The sequence below is a fragment of the Astatotilapia calliptera genome, chromosome 5 (assembly GCF_964374335.1).
Source record: "Astatotilapia calliptera chromosome 5, fAstCal68.1, whole genome shotgun sequence".
Classification (NCBI taxonomy): Eukaryota; Metazoa; Chordata; class Actinopteri; order Cichliformes; family Cichlidae; genus Astatotilapia; species Astatotilapia calliptera.
In genome coordinates, this window is record NC_137426.1 from 15,102,646 (window position 1) to 15,121,488 (window position 18,843).

The 18,843-nt window shown below is 40.4% G+C and overlaps 2 protein-coding genes across 5 annotated transcripts; one reads left to right on the plus strand and one right to left on the minus strand.

Moving 5' to 3' along the window:
• Positions 1 to 1,270: 1,270 nt before the first annotated feature.
• tgfa (transforming growth factor, alpha) lies at positions 1,271 to 11,570 on the plus strand. The gene is made up of 8 exons (XM_026167430.2): positions 1,271 to 1,330; positions 1,537 to 1,623; positions 2,660 to 2,830; positions 2,938 to 3,117; positions 6,890 to 7,004; positions 8,365 to 8,514; positions 8,614 to 8,705; positions 9,976 to 11,570. Exons 2-8 carry the CDS (start codon positions 1,581 to 1,583, stop codon positions 9,981 to 9,983), a joined length of 759 nt encoding a protein of 252 aa, XP_026023215.1. The 5' UTR covers positions 1,271 to 1,330; positions 1,537 to 1,580; the 3' UTR covers positions 9,984 to 11,570.
• Positions 11,571 to 14,015: 2,445 nt separating this feature from the next.
• hdhd3 (haloacid dehalogenase-like hydrolase domain containing 3) lies at positions 14,016 to 16,787 on the minus strand. 4 transcript variants are annotated; one of them, XM_080301239.1, is made up of 5 exons: positions 16,615 to 16,787; positions 16,064 to 16,488; positions 15,622 to 15,659; positions 14,947 to 15,281; positions 14,016 to 14,671 (listed from the first exon to the last, which is right to left on the minus strand). In XM_080301239.1, exons 4-5 carry the CDS (start codon positions 15,274 to 15,276, stop codon positions 14,279 to 14,281), a joined length of 723 nt encoding a protein of 240 aa, XP_080157365.1. In that variant the 5' UTR covers positions 15,277 to 15,281; positions 15,622 to 15,659; positions 16,064 to 16,488; positions 16,615 to 16,787; the 3' UTR covers positions 14,016 to 14,278. The 4 variants fall into 4 exon arrangements, with proteins under 4 accessions (XP_080157365.1, XP_080157364.1, XP_080157362.1 ...); XM_080301238.1 differs by lacking the exon at positions 15,622 to 15,659 and having other exon boundaries at positions 16,228 to 16,488; positions 16,615 to 16,785; XM_080301236.1 differs by lacking the exon at positions 15,622 to 15,659 and having other exon boundaries at positions 16,615 to 16,785.
• Between the last annotated feature and the right edge of the window lie 2,056 nt (positions 16,788 to 18,843).

Below are 18,843 nucleotides of genomic sequence, written 5' to 3' on the forward strand. Positions count from 1 at the left end.
TTGAGTCTTAGTAAATCTGTCATTTGAAGTGTTTATTGCGTCAAGAAGTGGATTCTTTCATAAAGTAAGGCATTTCTATGTTGCTCAGTCACTGGTGTTATGGTACTCTATCAATCTGTCATCAGAACTTTTGATCCTCTGTTAAAATTACTTCGCTATTTATAGAGACTCAGCATTCACTGTTTGTATTTTCAATGAAAAACGCTCCTGCTTAAGTGGACAGGAGCGAGCTTTGCCTATGACTTGCTGTGCAGGGTAACTAATCAGATATTGCGGCACATTATGTGTTTTTACACAAATTTTACTTGTATTTTATTTAATTAACGACATGATTAATTCGTTGTTTGTATAATGACACATTTATTTAATTATTAATGTATTTATTGATATAATTTAGCACTTTTAGGCCTCCGCTATAGCACTACAGGAGCGGTGTAAATCAGCAGGTTCCCTGTTTTAGCTGGATTAATGCCTGGTGATATCCTCTCTAATGTAACTGTGCAGCTGACAAGGAAGCAGATAAAAGAATACAATATTTTTCTTTTAACATATTAGGAAACATGCTTTGAATTTCCAGGTCACTTTTATTTAGTGTATCTGAGCACTTGTGTTTTCAGCTTTCTCGAACCTGATAACAGCTTGCTGGCACTGTTAGCTAAAGGTCGGGGAATCACTACACACATAACAAACTGTCCTCTGAGTTTCTAAATACCCACCACACATGTTATGGGATCGCAGCCAGTCAGAGAAAAGATATTCTGGTCTGCACCAAACTGTTGGACAGATGAATGAACAGACGGAGCAGCAAAGCTGCAGGAAACCCCAAAGAAGCCAAAGAAGAAAACTCTGACTAATTTTGAAACCTAATGATATTAATGAGGCAACACTGAGGCGAAAAAAATAATTCTTATTTAGGCAATCTCTAATGAAAAGTTGCCTTAAAGGGAAATTCTGTACTCTAATTGGCATTTAATCGGTTAGAGTGGATAAGAATAAGAATGTTTTATCTTTAAAATCATTTAATATTTATTATTGGATATTTCTTTTTAAACTTGATGTAGCAGGAGTGGAGAAGACGTGGAGAAGGACATCTCTCTCACACTTTAAATCAGATTAAATATTAATACATAAAAACTGAACTCTTACATTTGGGCTAAGAATTAAAAAACAAACATAGATGTCATACTGAGGTCATAATGGGATGGTACCCCTCCTCCTCCTCCTCCTCCCTCCCTGCCTCTAATTGGTCAGCTCTGACGGGATTACACACCAATTTCCTCAACTGAACACTGTGAAGTTAAACCCTCGGACATCCAGGAAGGCAAAGAAGGTAAAGTCGACCGCGGTTAGTTTTCTGCGCCCCAAAAGAAGCTGTGGATAGATCAGATGTTAATGTTTGACACTAGAGAACAGGTCAGGTGTATGCTCGCCGGATTAAATGTGGTCTCTGCTGATGGTCGCCGCTGCGGCTGCTGCTTGTCCCGGGGTCTGCAACACTAATGACTGATATGGCTTCTTAACACACCCGCGTTTCAGTGAAACTGCTCGTCATATTCCTGCGGTTTGGAGAGCTGCTCATCATGATGACTCGGATTTTCTGGGGAACAATTTTACTCATTAGCGGTGAGTAGCCAACCCTGCAGAAAAGCGTCCGATTGTAATCTCACTCGTGAAAGTGACGTCAAACGCTGTGTTAAATGTTGAAAAACAATTAAATAGAAATTAAACAAAGTTAATAAGCTTGAATGTGAGCATTCCTCCCCCTGTGCTTTTTTTGGGCTCTATTATTTAACGTTATATAATCATTAAATTGAATAACTTTATTATTTATTTATTTTAAATGGCTTTAGTGGGTGTGTTTTAACTTATGTGGGTGATCTACTTGGACTAATTATTCTATCGACTATATTTGTGACTGGAAGGTGAAGAGTGTGTGCAGTCACATTTCTCATAATCGTTTGGTGTCAGTCATCACCTTAAACAATAAACCACCGCGCCTATTTCTAGGATCTATTTTCAGTTTTTTGGTTGTAATTGCGTGTCTTCACGGGACCAGCTGTATTTATAGTGCTTTCATCTCATCCTTTTAGTGGGTGCTTGACCCTGTTACTATTGTTGGGTGCCTGTTACTCAATGAAGCATTAATATCAAATTGAAGAGTAAGTCATAATGGTCCATGAGTAGACTGTTAGATATAACCTTCAGGTTGATCGTAATAAGGAGAATATGAGACACCTGGTTTTCATTTGGAGGGGTATGGAAGCTGCTTTCTGCCACTAAACAAAAACATTGTTATTGTTAATATTTTTTGCCATCCATAAGTCAGAATTTCAGGTTATTCTGTTACTGTCTCAATTTTGAGTAATTTTCTCAGAGGTTTGAGTTGGAAAGTGGAAATTTTGGCTTATAAAAGGAAGAAAAATATATATTTTTTTGGTCAGAAACAAGCTTCTATCGATGGGCAGCAATCAGATTATATTAATATGTATTAAAAAATGTTTCTATAGGTACTTCTACAATATCTATGGTACTCGATAGTGAGTTAACAGTGAAATTTGTGGTATTTTTGTCCTGCATGGTTTGGGGTGTTAATCCCATGTGTGTGATATTCACACTATACCTGCCCTACATTAACAGCTGTTTATGTTTCTCTCTGCAGGCTCTCTCTTTACCTTCGGAGCAGGGCACAGCAGTTCAGTAACTATTGAAGCCAATATTTCCATCAGTATAAACTCCACTGCTCCTCCAGATGCCTCCAGTAGCAGCTCTGCGGCAACTAGCAGCACAAGCACAACAATTCCAGCCACAACCAACATCCCTACAGTTAAAAGTAAGCAAGTCATGATCCATGAAAATCTAAGGTCATGATTGAGATGTTTTCCACATGCCGCTGTCCTTTTATCCACTCTCTCTGTATCTGTAATCATATGTTAACAGGTTCTCTCTTTATAGTCGGACCAAGGCAGACAAATGCAACAGTTACTGATGCCACCATTTCTATTAATGCCACCTCCTCTGCTGCTAACACCTCAGCAAGCAGCTCTTCAACAAACACCAGCAGCAGCGCAACCAAAAGCCTCACTGGAACCACTACTATCAACATCCACCCTGTTAAAAGTAAGTTTCAGTATATGAGTATCACAAGTACGTGAAGATGCAGAGGAAGTCTAGGGTCGCTGTCAAACCATCTATAGGAATGTTTCCTGCTTTTCAAGTCATATTTCTGTTCATGGCAGCACACGTATACAATCACTGCGATGTTTCCCAACAGTGCATTAACATTACGCAGACAGTGTGGCGCGCGCTGATAATTGATCCTCTTAGTGTGAGTCAGGGAACAATTATGTTAAATGAAAGATTAGGGCCAGTGTATATGAGCAGTATACAATTAGCCGTTTTACAAAAGCTGCACCTACAGTGTTGAATTATTATCTGAAAAACACCCTTTCTTGCCCTAAAGGATGTATTCATTCTCAGTCCTACTTCAAATTGCCATCAAAATCACATGGAAAGTGAGAGGGGTTGTCAGGCAGATGCCTCAGGCACAACGGAGCGCTTTCACAGAGTCTGAAAGGAGGAGACAATACATGTAGACTGCAGTCCAACAGCCCATTTACCGTTGGAATGAAGTGTGTGACGAAGGCAGCGTGTAATACAACTATCTGTCTGGATGTTCATCGCTCTCACAAAGTGGCATCTGTTTTTGGATGGTTGTGCTGCATTCACATTTGTTTGAGTCAGTAGTGTAGGAATTTGGTTGGCTGTACTGCCTACGTAAAAGAAATGTCATGTTTTGTCCTTGTGTTCGTTTAATCGGTTATTTTTGTCCTGTTGTTTTGTTTCACAGGGAAAGCTGAGATTGCTGCTTGATAAAAAAGCTGCATTGTAGGCTTTATTTTTTTTGTTAAGAACAATGCAACCTGCAGGGATGGGCACTCTCCTGAGTCCCAGTAAGACTGATGGGAAAAGATTTTGTTTGCATCCTCCCACTGGGGGTTTTCATTGACGTTCTTTACTGTAATTGTTCCTCTCAGGTACAATGAAAGACGTAAGCCACCACAAAGCCGTCCGCAGCTGGGAACTAAAGTCTACCGTTTGTGGCGTGGGTGTGTCAACTGTAGGATTTCGTAGGTGGTGTTGTTTCAGGTCTTGGTAGATTTATACTATTTTTAGAGTTATCACATCCACCTTTGTCATCCTGACTATTGTAAATACAGGCACTGGGATTGCATATGATTTACAAATTTTGGGTAAAATTTACAGATATGAAGAGACTGAGTTAAAATACTGAGCTCCTGTAGGCTGCTCATTTACCATGGGTACAGTCATATTAAGCAATCTGTTTGAGCCTCCTTTTGCTTTCAGACCTGTCTTAATTCTTCATGGCAAACACTCATCAAGGTGCTGGAAACATTCCTCAGAAATTTTGGTCCATAGTGACACGACAGCATCCCACAAGTGCTGCAGATTGGTCCACTGCACATGATGTGACTTTCTCATTCTACCCCATCCCAAAAAGTGCTCAGGTGTTACTAGGGATGGGTACCGGTATCCGGTGCCATCGTTCTGACATAAACGGTAGTAACCAGACTGAAAAGCAGAGCACATTTCGGTGCTTTATTTCCTGAGATGTCATACACTTTAGATTCTAGCCAATCATTTTACGTTTCCGAGGATAGTAGGCGGGTCCAGGTACATACGTTCTTTTAGAGCAGAGCTACAGATTAAAACAGTGTTGCCAACTTAGCGCTATATTTAGCGAGTTTTCAGACCCCTTAGCGGCTTTTTTTCTAAAAAGAGTCGCTAAAAAAAGACGTGAAAGCGCGTATTGCTTTTACTCTCAACAAGCAGCGGGTGCTGTAACGCAGTCAGTTCTTCTTTTACTCTTTTACTCTTATGCTGTTTTGTGGATCACAAAGTTTAAAACTACTTAAACACACACACAAAGTAACTCACCAGAGTGCCTATTTCGGGTCACTTTTGCCGGTCCAAGCCCGGGTAAAGGAGCAGGGTTGGAATTGTGACATTAAAAAAAAAAACAATAATTGCTAAAAGAAATTTAATTTGTAGTTCTAAATAAACTCTAAATGCATTTAGGACGTTTTTTACTCACTTTGTCTCTTCCACGATGTTATAATCTATTATTATTATTATTATTTCTCTCCAATTATGCAAATTAGGCGATGACGTCATTTAGCGACTTCTTGCGACTTTTAGGACAACCAATAGCGATTTTCCTTACTGAGAAGTTGGCAACACTGGATTAAAAATGCCCAAGGCGAAGTGGTCAAAAGTCTGGCTGTACTTCACAGCAAAATATGCAAACTCAGCAGCCTGCAACAAGTGCTTTAAGCTGATACTGTGATACTGTCAAAGGAGGTAACACCTCAAATCCGATGAAACACCTGGCGACGTATAGCTTTTTTTTTTTTTTTTTTTTTTTAAAGCCGAAAAATGCGGCTGTATTTGATAGCTTGCTGAGACCTCACACCGTGCACATCTACTGCGCGTGGGTTGCCTGTTATCTGGAGTAAGCAACATCCCCCCAAAACCCCGAAGAGTAGAGTCCTGGCCCCTAGCCCTGCCAGTGTAGCAGAAATGATAACTGATGATGATGCAGCAGCAGCCTTCTTCTCTGCGTGAGTAGCTTAATGTTGTTCGTGTGTAATTTACGTTGAGTAGGCTAACCACGTTATTACATTAATGCATGTAAGGTGAACTAGCAAACATCATCATAGCTACATGCGGCTGTCTTCTTGTTTGATGGCAGATACTCCCTTCACCCTGGCCAAAAAGGCTAAAATGACCAAAGAAAAAGTGGAAAACAGTTAAACATGAGAGGTTTTTGGACAAAGTTTGTTTTTTCCATTGTTTAAGCACTGCTTCCAGCCAAGAGTGATGCCATAAATCCCCTATAGCTGCAGAAAAGGCTAACATTGTTATCTTTTTACAAATAAACAGCTGAACATGAGAGGTTTTTGGACCAATTTTGTGTTCTCCATTCTTTAAGCACCGGTTTGAGCACCATTTAAGCACCGGCACCGTTTCAAAAGTACCAGTTTGGCACCGGTATGGGATAAAACCTAAACGATACCCTTCCCTAGGTGTTACTAAGGGAACCAAAGTGTGCCAAGTAAATATCCCGCATGCCTTTACATCACTATCCTGAACCTACCATCTGAATGTTGCAGCATGCACTCATCTATCCAAGCATGTTTTTCCAGTCTTCTTCTGAGCAATTTTGGTGGCGCCAGGCAAATCTTAGCCTCAGTTTCTTGTTCTTCAGGAGTAACACCCAGTGTGGTCTTCTGCTGCTGTAGCCTATCTGCTTCAAGGTTTGTCAAGTTCTGCATTCAAAGATGCTTTTCTGCAAACCCTGGTTGTAACAAGCGGTGGAGTTACTGTTGCCTTGCTTTTGGCTTTAAGCAGCCTGGCCATTCTCTTCCCATCACCTCTGGCATCAACGAGGCATTTTTACCCAGAGAGCTGCTGCTGCTTTTTCAGTCCATTTGCCGTCAGACCTAAAGATGAGAGCAGGTCAGCAGTTTCTGAAATGCCACCACCAACCAAACCACATTCAAAGTCACTTAAATCACCTTTCTGCTCCATTCTGATGCTTCAGGTCGAACCTGACCATGTCTACATGCCTAAATGCACTGAGGTGCTGCCATGTGATTGACTGATTACATATTTGTGTTACTGGATTGAACAGCTTTACCTATAAAATGGATTTCTACTAGCTAGCTACTCTACCAAAAGACTTTCATTTTGGTTATTAGCTTCAGTGTGAAACACTACTGCAAAAACACTCTGTCAACTTTAAACATGGTAACATCATTAAGATCAACAACATGAAGAGTAACACCAACATTATGTCTCATCTCAACAGAGTTTGTAGCAGCAGCGGTTCGGTCTCATTTCGACGACTGTCCAGACTCCCACCGACACTTCTGCTTCCACGGCACGTGCCGCTTCCTTATACTGGAAGAGACACCCGCATGTGTGTAAGTTAGCAGATTTATGGTTATAAAACACCACCTTTGCATCCTGTCTGTGGTCTCACATGAAAAACAACACTTTTACAGTTTAAAGCTGAAACTGTTTGAAACTGAAATTTAAGGCACTGCAATCCTGCTGATGTACAACCTGCTGTTCAAAAGTGTTGCAACACTGAGCAAAATGTAAATCCAAAGAATTATTTGAAAAACACGTCAACGTCCCACTGAACAGAAAATGATACCAAGGCAGTGTTATGTGAGCAAGATCCCCTCATCACCTCTGCCTTTGGTGACAGTCTGCACTTTGGGAATGAGGAGACCCATTGCAGATGTTTTGAAATCTAAATGCTTGTGATTATTAATTTCTGTAGAATATCAGCTGCTCAAAACTTTGAGATCTCCTGGGTTTTTTCTTTTTGTTTGTTTTGCTTTTTGGTTCATAAAGCTCCAAACACTTAAACAAGTCAGGACTGAAGACTAACTAAGCAGTCTTTTTTAAAATATATTCTTCATTTGGTTTGGGATCGTCTTGTGGAAACAATTAAGGCCTGCTTGAGCCATTAGACCATCAGTGAGTGCATCATAATCTTATTCATGTCAATGGAGTTTGCAGTGTTTTATTATCTCAAATACACAAATACATATGGTTTAGTCTTTATGGCAGAATCTAAAGCTGCTTTTGTGGATAAAAATACAAACTTTTGTCACTGATGTTGTGTGGGTTTTTATTATTATTATTTTATTCCTGAGCTAACGCAATGATGTCCAGTACAGGATATTTTTAATGTTTTTAAACATTAAAAATATCCCGTGGCCCCAGTTTTCAGGCCTGAAAATTGTGGCCAGTTAGTTCTTACAGAGAGTTTCTTGGATTTTGTGAATCTTTTATTATGTCATATACCAATACAGATATTTAAATCTCCATATTTGCATAATTGTTGAAGTTTGACCCCCCCCCCCCCGTCTTTACACCTAAAAATAACAAAAAACCAAAAACGCCTGCTTTACAGGTGTTACATAAACCTAATTATTTGTGAGATGTTCCACCGGGTGTGTAGGGTTTGTTTTTGGTATTATATTGAGCCTTTCTATATAATTTTTGGTGACCAGAGATAATTCGAGCCTTTAAATCATTTAGTTCACATCAAGATGGCCCTGTTCTGTGATAGTGCTGTTCTGCTACCCTTTGCAAAATGATTTAAAAACAGATTTACATTTTGCATTCTGGTGTCTGTGGTATCAATATGATTCATTGGATGAAATCACAATCTTTAACTACAACTGTTGTAACTTTCCATTTTAGCCAGCAGTGGTGTCATGAAAGTCCATCAGCGGCTCTTTTTCATCCAGATTTTCTGTGTTGCAGATGTCATCCAGGCTTTATCGGGATGAGGTGTGAGCATGCAGACCTCCTCGCTGTAGTTGCAACCAATCACAGGCAACAGACCATTGCCACGATGCTGGTGTTGTGTGTGATTGGGTGTGTTCTCATCATGGTGTTATGTACAGTCTTACAGTAAGTTACATAAATATCTTGTGCTGTAAGCAACAGATTAATTGAAAATTAGATGAAATTGATGCCACAGTGAGTTTGCTTGGTCTATTTTTCTTCCAGCTGCTGGTGGAGACAGGACTGTCGCAGGCGCAGCCACGCACATCACCATGTTACAGAAAAGCACGGCGTGTCCTGCTGTCCATCTGAGAGTGGTACTTGACTTTACTTTCTTATTACAAAGTGCATTTTTAACTTCATAGTTCCACTTACACACTGCAGGGGATGCAGTATTCATTAGATGAATATGAGAGGGTGGAAGCTGAGAGCAGTGAAGACTGTGGGCAACTAATATGGGCTGTCAACATTTGCCGTGTTTGCACAGAGAGTGCATCCATTTATCTGTCTGTGATTACGGTTAAAATTTTCTGTTATGGACATTATTTTTAATGAAATCATTTCTTTTTCTCAATACTTCCTGACAGCTGTGTGTGGCTCAGAGTTGTTTGAAGAGCTTCTGCATTAAGCACAAACAGGCCACAGAGATTTCTAGTAAGATATTGTCAGGGACCCTTTTTAGACTAGTGAACACCAATCTGTGAACATGTTTGTGACTGGTGTAACTGGACAACAATGCAGATAGAAGGTGCAATCACAAAGATTCAAAACGCTGGGAAACGGACATTAAAAAAACTTGGCAGATAAATGTATATCACATAACGTTTTTTCTTTCAAGGTCAACTTTGGACTGCTTGGAGTACTTTTATTAGTAGTAGTTTTTAAATTCTTATATTTTGCCCTCCGTTATCCCCTTGAACTGAATTTATGATGTGCGCTTCACCCCACCCAGGCAGTTGAGGCAGCTGGTGGCCCCTCCCCGACTGCAGTTCTGCTGTAGCACTCTTCCTATTGCAAGGGAGTTTGTTCTTCCCACTGTTGCCAAATGCTTGTGTTGGGTTATGTGTTATAGTTTTGTAGGATCTTGACCTAGCTATATAAAGCAACTTGATTGTGTAGGTCTGGCCAGTAAACTGTGTGCTGGTGCATGCTGGCAAAATATACTACTTTAAAAGTCTTGAACCGTTGATTACTAGAACTTTGAATTCAGTTAAAAGTCCCGCTCCTGCTCCTGACCTCTCCATCATTGGGATTGCAAACTGTGGTCTCTTCAGGTTATAGATGGAGACCCAGCTCTCATCAGCAGTGACGATCCCCTGTAAAGGTTCGGTTAGTTGATAGTGATTGTTATTTTTAGATCATTTCCACGAGGGAGCTAAAAATGGAAGGCCCTCTGGAAGTAGGAAAGGGGTGCAAAAAGTAGAGTTTCTATGGAAAAAAAAAAAAAAAATCATCATACCTCATGTACCACAACAGCGTCACCAATTTAATGTTCGTCTTTTGTGGAATTTGTTGATAATCTTCTGAATATTAACTATTTAGACAATTCCTTAACATAAACATAAATGTTTGGGCTTTGTCTTTCAGTGGTCTGAGAAAACATCTCACTTGAACATGAGCTCTTCGTTTCATGCCGTGTTCAGTCTTCCTCATCTGCCTGGTCCTCAAACCCCACGGCTTGCATCCAAAGTGGTACAGCAGGCCAGAAGGGAAGTGATAATACAGTATCTTAAGTGTGACTGAGGTAGGCCTCCTTCATGTGGGAGGTTAAATGCTCCATTTCTCCTATCTGATGACTGGGACCTTTTGGACTTCAACAATCTAGGAATGTGTTTGCTTTGCTCTTTGATTCTACGAAAATACTCAGAATTGCAGCAGACTGTTTGACCCTCTGAGACTGATGCTGCCGCCAAATCATGCATGAGAAGAGCCCTGTGTGTCCTGATTAGAGTTTATGGCTGGCCTAAAGGACATGGGAATTTATCTATAAGGCCATTAATCACCCTGTGTGGATGCTGAATAGAAAAGGCGTTATTTCAAGCTGCAGGACAAGAATAATTCACTTGAGTCATACATCCCCAATTCCTATTTTTGTCTTTTAATATCTTTGCACATTTTCATCAGAACACTATGAGCACGAAGGACATTTTAATAATTTCTGGTGTGGGGAAACCGGTGCTTTAACATGTTTTAGTGTCTGTTTTTAGGGAAGGAACTCACTTCACTCGACAGAAGTAGAAATTGTTAGACTCATGCACATTGATTTCCTGATCTTAAATCAAAATGTATATGCAGAGACTGCAGCTTTAAGTTATTCCTGTAGCGTTTTTGATGAAACTTTCTTTATTGCTCCTGAAGCGAAAATGGTTGTCAGTTTCCGTTTTTTAATTCCTAAGCTGTACCTGTACATGTGCATGCATCAGAGGTTCTTTGTTTTTTTTCCCTTTTTTTTTTTTTTTTTTTTTTTAAATTTGCAAGCAAGAACTCTACCAACACGAGTGGCCACTTTATCCTACAGTACCTTTGGAAAATTGCGCTCATCTGCAAGCTTCTTCACTGCTTATAAAAAAAGCTAAACAAAACAGCACTCACTGCACGATGTAGACACTTAAACGCATCCACATACGAGAGATGCCATTTCTAACTGCCTGAACGAGCACTGATGGGACTAAGCACGCGGTTTGCACATATACCCCTAAGCATGCATGCACTTAAATCACAGCTTTTATTTTAAATGCAAAGCATACGAGTGCCGTGTTTATAGCAATGCTCAAAAAAAAAAAAGGAAAAGGGAAAAAAAGCCTCTGAAGTTTAAAGTGGTTATTTTGAAATTTCTAAATAATTTTATGTTACTGGTAAGGGAATTAAAGGACAAATTGACACTATTGTGAAGCATGTGCACATGCTTTGTGTGTTCACTGTGAATGTGATGGCGTTTCTATGCCAAAAGCCTCTGAGTGGATGATAAACTTGTCTTTGTTTACAGTACGTGATTTTTGCATTGCAGAATTTGCATGTGTATTGCAGGATTGAAACAGATATATTTGGGGGATTTGCTGGGTGAACACATCCTGCTGTTGAGCTTCTCATGCATTATCCCTTTATGGTGCCAGACTTATGCTGGCACAACTGGAAAGCCTCCATTATTTGTTTTCCAATGAAGAATTAAATATGCAAGTGTGTGTCTGTCTCTTTCATATGTCTCTTAATTGCTGTTCCATCTCTCAAGTCTCTTTTTCTATTCCTTGCGTGACCTTCTTTTCACTTGTGAAGCGCTCGCTCTCTCAAAATACCCTAATTTTCTGATCTTCTACTCTATTTTTCTGTGCCATTGAATATTTCAAGATGCAGTAATGCCAACACGGAACTCTGAACCCCAGGCACATTTGAACAAAGAGCTGCAGTCTTGAGTGCTTTTATGGCTGAGGGAAACGTTTTGTCCAGCTTCTGCTATATAGCCATTCAGCCTGTTTATTTATTAATTTCTTTATTTCACAGAATCTATACCCATTCACATTCAAACATTCATCCTCCAATATGAGTCCGCTTCACGTGCTGACATGCTGGGCTTTTGTTTTGATTGTAAGTCACTGGATTGACATCTTCCCTCATGACATGCTGCACCTCCTCTGCTCTTCCCTTTGGCTCTCTGCATGAGAAGCTTGGTTTTGGTTTTTTTGCAATCCCATTATGCCTGCAATTGGATTTCTGTGGAGCCCTTTAGAGCCGTCTGGCTGAGCTACTAAACCAGCTTTGAATTAAGCAGCTCTTACGGATGACTCCCTAAAGATATACAATACCCTTCAACGTACAAGCATTCGTACGGGGAAAAATTTTACTGGACACGACTCAAGGTGAAAATACGACTTGGGGAAAAAATTTTTTTTTTTGAACACTGTGGGAGGGGTGTCGTCTTTTTTTTTTCTTTCTTTTAAAAATTAAAAACATTGACATTCTTCCAAAAAAGATTTAATCCGTATTCTATAAGAGGCTGGAGCTTGCTGTAAATAGCAATTCCACTTTGGTCTCTCTGCAGCTCTTTTGATCCTCAGTCCAACATTCCCAGTATCTGCCCCTGACCAGATGGTTTAAAGTGGGTACTTACAAAGGTATTAGGGTTAAGCAACCCTGCCTAGTTCCCCTCACTGCTAAGCACTGAGAAATATCATTAGGGATGATCAGAGCTTTTTAGCTCCTGTAAAGCGGCCTGCTAATGAATAACCTTTTAAAGAAATGTACCTGCATAGCTGATGCTGAGCACAAATTGAGAGAATGCAGGCAACTTTCAGGACACTTTTTTTTTTACAGCAAGACTCCTGCCATGATATTTCAGCTGATCTGTGGATGTTTTATGTGACTTGACACAATCAATTGCAAATACATTTGCTGCCTACAATTCATAGCAGCTCTGCTCAAAGCAGATGGTTACTCGGTTGTTTTGTATAATTTCCCTAAATGTGGGGACAAGTTCCAAATAACCGATTATTAAAAAAGATGGTAAAAGAATTGACATGTCCTGAGTGCTGCAAAAACATTTCTGGGCTTGTCTTCTAAAACAATTCCTCCAGTGGTTAATATAAACTTCTTAATTTAAAAAAAAAAAAAGTTGTAGTCCTCAGTTATGCTTTCCACTGGCACTACCTTGGTGCCAGCAGACATTTTAGCCTGATGGTGCAGATATGACATTACAGAGAAGCAAAGACACAAACTATAGACTTCAGTGCTGATTTTTTTTGCAGTCAACCACCTTAAAGTCACTGACATCAATAAAATATAAATCAAGTCAATGCACACAGCCATATAGATGTGCTCAATATGACCTCACTGGTTATTTGTGCTGGTCTTATTATTTCAGAAACCACTGATCAACTGGGATCTTTCCCAAACAAGCATCTTTAGGGTTTACAGAGAATAGTTGATTAAAGAGAAAATACCTGGTGAGCAGCAGTTCTCTTGCAGAAAATGCACTGTGGCTACTACAGGTCAGAGAATAACCAGACTCCTTTGAGCTGATAGGAAGGCAACAGCATCAAAACACGTTACATCCAAGGTATGCAGAACAGCATTGCTGAACGCATAACACCTTGAACCTTGATGACCACACAGGGACTTCAGTCAAACAGGAAAATTAACACATTTGGACAGTAGATTAGGAAAAGAAAGTTGCCTCGTTTGATGAGTCTCGATTTCTGCTGTGACAGTCAGTTGGTAGGGTCAGAATTTGGCTTAAAACACCAGAAAACCATGAATCTATCCTTTGGGACACTGTACCAAATGAGCCGATTATTATTGCGCAACATGTCCACTCTTTTATGACCACAGTGTTCCCATCTTCTAATGTCACAAAGCTCAGATCATCTGAAATAGTTCTCTTGGACATGGCAATGCACTAAAATGGGCTCTAGTCTCCACACCTTGATCCAACAGAGCACCTTTGGGATGTGGGGAACAGGAGATTTGCATCATGGATGCGCACGTGCCAAACAGCATATGGCAATTGCATGCCATCATATCAACATGGACCACAATCTCTCAGGAATGTTTTCAGAACCTTGTCGAAGGTCTGACAGTTTGCTGCCTCACTTCATATTCTCTATTTTCAGAGACACAGTATAGTTAGAGGCTTATTTTTCCCAACATATTTTATAATACAAAGACATGAAACATAACTATACAATATGTTAAGATTTCTTTACATTTTTCTATCAGCATTTCATTTGTCTTATGAGGATGAAGTAGTTTGATATACTTAAGTCAACAGTCCATACATTATTTCGCTAATTAAGCCAGTTTGTTCTGAGTAGATTTCACTTGACACAGTTTGTTTCTACTGTAACCAAACAAATTTCCCACGTGTGGGACTAAAGGTTATCTTATCTTATGACTCATGTTAGTTCATATGCTGCTGGAGCCGTGACGGCAGCTCATCCAGTGAAATCAGCCGATGCTCCCTAGGAACATCGAGTTGGCCATCCTTATGTCTGTCTAAAAGGAAGCCGTGAATACCCATAGACCGAGAAGTGAGGTAATCATTAACATAATGGTCCCCAATATGAGCTACTCTATCAGCTGGCACACCACATTTTTGCAGTGCCTGACTAAAGATGGCCGGACTGGGCTTTGCTACACCAGCCTCTTCTGAGGTTATTAAAAAGCTAAAGTATGGCAACAGCCCACAAACGTGTAAGATTGCTTCCAGGCGGTTGTCAAAGTTGGACACCACACCCAGCTTCAGTCCAAGAGAAGAACAACTCTCCAGAGCCTTCTTTGAGTCTGGAAATACCTGAAACAAAGGAATATTATACAGTTTAATATGACATTCTCCAAACATCGGGGGCAAAGTTTAAGTTGCTTTACAAGTCAGATATTTAATGTGCTCTGTTCTTCTGGTTCAGTATGAAATGCTTATTATGATGATTATAGTTAAAAGAAAATACACATCCTGTAGCCTTTATTTATATATTGTTGCATAAAATTTAAAAAAGCATTATTCGAGGAACTGTTTAAAATCTTTAAACAAGGTGTTTTAGGTGTATGAACGTGTCAGTGATCATTTACCTCCCAGTTATCTGCGCTGCAGAAGTTATGGTAAAGATTGTTGGCTACTGTGTTTAGCAAGTCTGGCTCCTGTACACCACACTGAGAGAGAGTGTCCCGCACCACCCCCCTCCACCATGACTGTCCATTCAGGCCCTGACTGATGCCGTAGTTTGGGTATCTACTGGAATACTGTCGATAAACCTGCCGGAAAGCAGCGTCGACCTCCACAGGACTGAGGCTCAAGCCCATACGCTCTGCCTCCTTGCAGTACTGCTCTCCCACAGATGAGCGCACCTTCAGCAGGGTGTCCTTCACATCCCATAGCACCCAGCGCAGAGGAGCTCGCATCACACCTGATGGACACCAAAGAGAAGACAACAGCTGAGCAAAATATGAGTTATCTAATCAGGCTGTTTCACACAGAGAAACATGTTTGAATATTATTAACATTATTTATTTTCTTGTTACGGGAACTGTTTTTCAGGGTGACGATTTTAAGACATTCAAAACTGCTGCTGTAATACTAAGCGTGACCAATTTGACCACTGGTCAACAACATTTCCTGTATTTTATTACACTTTTATTATTGAATATGTTTTAATTATAGTCTGACAGTATTTGCTGAACCACAGCGTTTATTAGCCACAGTCATTAATGATCTATTGTACAATTGCTTGTCTCTGTCGTACCTACCAAGGTGTGATGATAGTGAAAGTGGCCAGTGGGTGACACTGTGGAGATTCGTGTGAGATTCATGTTTTACATTGAAACTGCAACATAATCCTGGCATTACTGCTTCAAATATTTCACTGTATCACAAAGCCTCACTTTGTCCATTATTAGATCTTACAATACAAGAGAGAAACCCCAACAACTGGGTAATCCTCCAGAAAGCACTTGATGACTGTTGGAAAGAAGAAATTACTTTTCATAGGAAGCAAGCCTATCCCAGCTACCATAGGGCGAAAGGCAGGGTATAACCTGGACATGTCACGAATATGACGCACAGCTAACAGACAGAGAGACAGACAACCATCCAAACTCGCGTTCACACCTATTGCCAACTTAGAATAACCAAATAACTAACGATAACGAACCACATGTCTTTGGACTCTGGGAGGAAGACAAAACTCACGCTGTTTCGTTGTGTAGCTCCAGGTTTCAGTTCAACTCATATTTGGTTTTAGCAACGTGTTTCTTGCCCCCGAGGTCACCATAATTGGATATGTAAGAGTGGAGTTTGACAATAACTACGTAGCGTTTCTCTGACCAGTGTCCCGTGAAAACAAACTAACGTACCTGCCCGCACACAGCAGTTTAACAGCAGAGGCCAAAGCTTCAGCTTACAGCAAAAACCTCAAATTAGAAAAATGCCGAAATGATACTGAAGTCTTCTCAGCTGTCAACGAAAATAAACAGCGACTAAAGTTAGCTGCCTGCTTTCTTCTTCGTCCTCTTTTCCACTCTGTTCTCTGAGTGGCGGTGTTCCAGATCAACTGGCGTTTAGATCAACTGGCGTTGGTCGAACAGATGTGTGGCAGTCTTGCGTTTCAGTAGCTCCTACCGACAAACCAGCAAAAAAACGCCAAATGTGTCATCTGTGACACTTGTGAGGTTATCTCAAACACACTCCGTCAGTCTTGATGCTGTTGAACAACAAAATGTTTAAAAATGTGGCGAGTTTACCTGGTGATATCCTCATGCGCGACGCGATCGCGAAAACAGCAAACAAGTAACACCACGCCGATGTTGTTCACAGGACAGCAAGAGTAAACGATCGGGAGACTCTTGTCGTCGTTATCGTTCCCCTCGCACGGTTTATTTCACCGAATTCAGCGTTTTTGCTCCACAACTAAAGCGAACAGTTTACTTTGTGCACTAACATGGAGTCGAGTCAACCAGCGCCACCTCTGGCCAAGTGCCACAGCCTACAGCCAGATCAACCTGTGACACACATCTGCACCACGTTTGATTTCGTTTCTTGCACAACACATTTGTACCTTTCAATTGTGTCTGTTTGTGAATCATGCAAATAAACCTTTGAAATGAATGAAATGATATCATATATTCCTTATTGGCCTACATTTGTACAAAATTCCAAATTATATACACAAAGTCATAGAAATCACCACTCCAATTGGTCATCATGATTTTGATATTCTCTTTTCCCATAACAATGAAATACACCTTGGACAAATATGACACATCGATATTTCATTAGTGTCGTCACATCACATCCTGTAAGCATCATCTGCCTGTGTCCTTTCCCTGGAAATTAATATTTCCAGCCAATATAGGCAATCCATCAACATGGCTGGAGAGTTGGTAGTTATATATAAAGTCAGTGACTCAGGTGTGTCGCTTGGTTTGTCATCTGTTTGTGAGACTGGAGGAGACGCAATCTTTTGTTTTAAATCTTAGTTAGGAAGATTCCTGTTTTAAAACAAGCACGTATTGTGAGAAATGCAAGAAGTACATCTGCAGAAAGTACACAGTTACATTCTGTCCATCATGTGGACAAAATTGAAAATGTTGAGCATTGAAAAACTGAGAACGCTGGGCAAGTTCAAAAGAAATGTGTTTGTAAGAACGAAAAACCAAATTGTTCCTAAAATAGTTATGGAAAGTCTAACTGTTGTATGTCTGTGTTCTACATGTTTATCTGATGGGAAATAAAGTTGCTATTGTTTCATTGCAGTTTTTGAACAATTCTGAGTGGATTTACACAGTACGGATCTAAGTGACCCGCAACAAAATCAATGTCATTTTTTTGTTCTTCAACATAATACAAGGGTTCATTTCCAAAACTTGCCTATGATCTTCAATTTGTAGCAGATCCACTATCACACAGCAGCTAGAGCAGTTTCAAATGGAGGTCAGTCCACTGCTGCCATCTGTGGCCAAATACCATAGCCCACTACTAGATTAACTTGTGACACATCTTCACCTGCTGCTATGATGACATTGAGTAGAGGCTGAGTGGCTGCACTTACCCCTGGTACATTCAAATCTACCCACAAACATGTTGAAAGATGCAATGGCAGCAATGTGGATTGTCAACACTAAAAACAATCAGTAAGCAAAGACAACAGGGATCACTTTTTTCTGTTTATTTAGCACCCACAACATTTGTAGTCGCCTTCTGCACAGGGAAAGTCCACACACACTGTGTGGTACCACTTTCCACAGAAGGTGCATTCAGTCTGCAAGATTGAATGAGATTGTCAGAGTCATTGTCTGACTGTTTATTACTATTCACCTGCGGTACATTCACAGTAACTGCCATCTCCTTACAAATGTTTATTAGATTAACCACACTTATACAGACTGTATATAACAACCAACTCTAAAATGTTTTTTCTCAGAGAAAAGACACAGACAGACTACGCTAACGACATGTGATGTTACAACACTAGTGAAATATTGGTGTCATTTCATTCTTTTCAAAGGTTTATTTGCATGACGCACAAACACACAATTGAAAGGTACAAATGTGCATGACACGAATTCAAACGTGGTGCAGATGTGTGTCACAGGTTGATCTGGCTGTAGGCTGTGGCACTTGGCCAGAGGTGGCGCTGGTTGACTCGACTCCATGTTAGTGCACAAAGTAAACTGCTCGCTTTAGTTGTGGAGCAAAAACGCTGAATTCGGTGAAATAAACCGTGCGAGGGGAACGATAACGACGACAAGAGTCTCCCGATCGTTTACTCTTGCTGTCCTGTGAACAACATCGGCGTGGTGTTACTTGTTTGCTGTTTTCGCGATCGCGTCGCGCATGAGGATATCACCAGGTAAACTCGCCACATTTTTAAACATTTTGTTGTTCAACAGCATCAAGACTGACGGAGTGTGTTTGAGATAACCTCACAAGTGTCACAGGTGACACATTTGCCGTTTTTTTTGCTGGTTTGT

Bases quoted from the DNA above. Each gene is read 5' to 3' on its own strand.
- tgfa (XM_026167430.2), top strand. From the start codon at position 1,581: ATGATGACTCGGATTTTCTGGGGAACAATTTTACTCATTAGCG. The intron at 1,624-2,659 runs GTGAGTAGCCAA...TTCTCTCTGCAG, and splicing joins AACAATTTTACTCATTAGCG to GCTCTCTCTTTACCTTCGGA. The intron at 3,118-6,889 runs GTAAGTTTCAGT...TCATCTCAACAG, and splicing joins CAACATCCACCCTGTTAAAA to AGTTTGTAGCAGCAGCGGTT.
- hdhd3 (XM_080301235.1), bottom strand. From the start codon at position 15,718: ATGCCAGGATTATGTTGCAGTTTCAATGTAAAACATGAATCTCACACG. The intron at 15,282-15,621 runs GTAGGTACGACA...GGTGTCCATCAG, and splicing joins TTCACTATCATCACACCTTG to GTGTGATGCGAGCTCCTCTG. The intron at 14,672-14,946 runs GTAAATGATCAC...CCTTTGTTTCAG, and splicing joins GCAGCGCAGATAACTGGGAG to GTATTTCCAGACTCAAAGAA.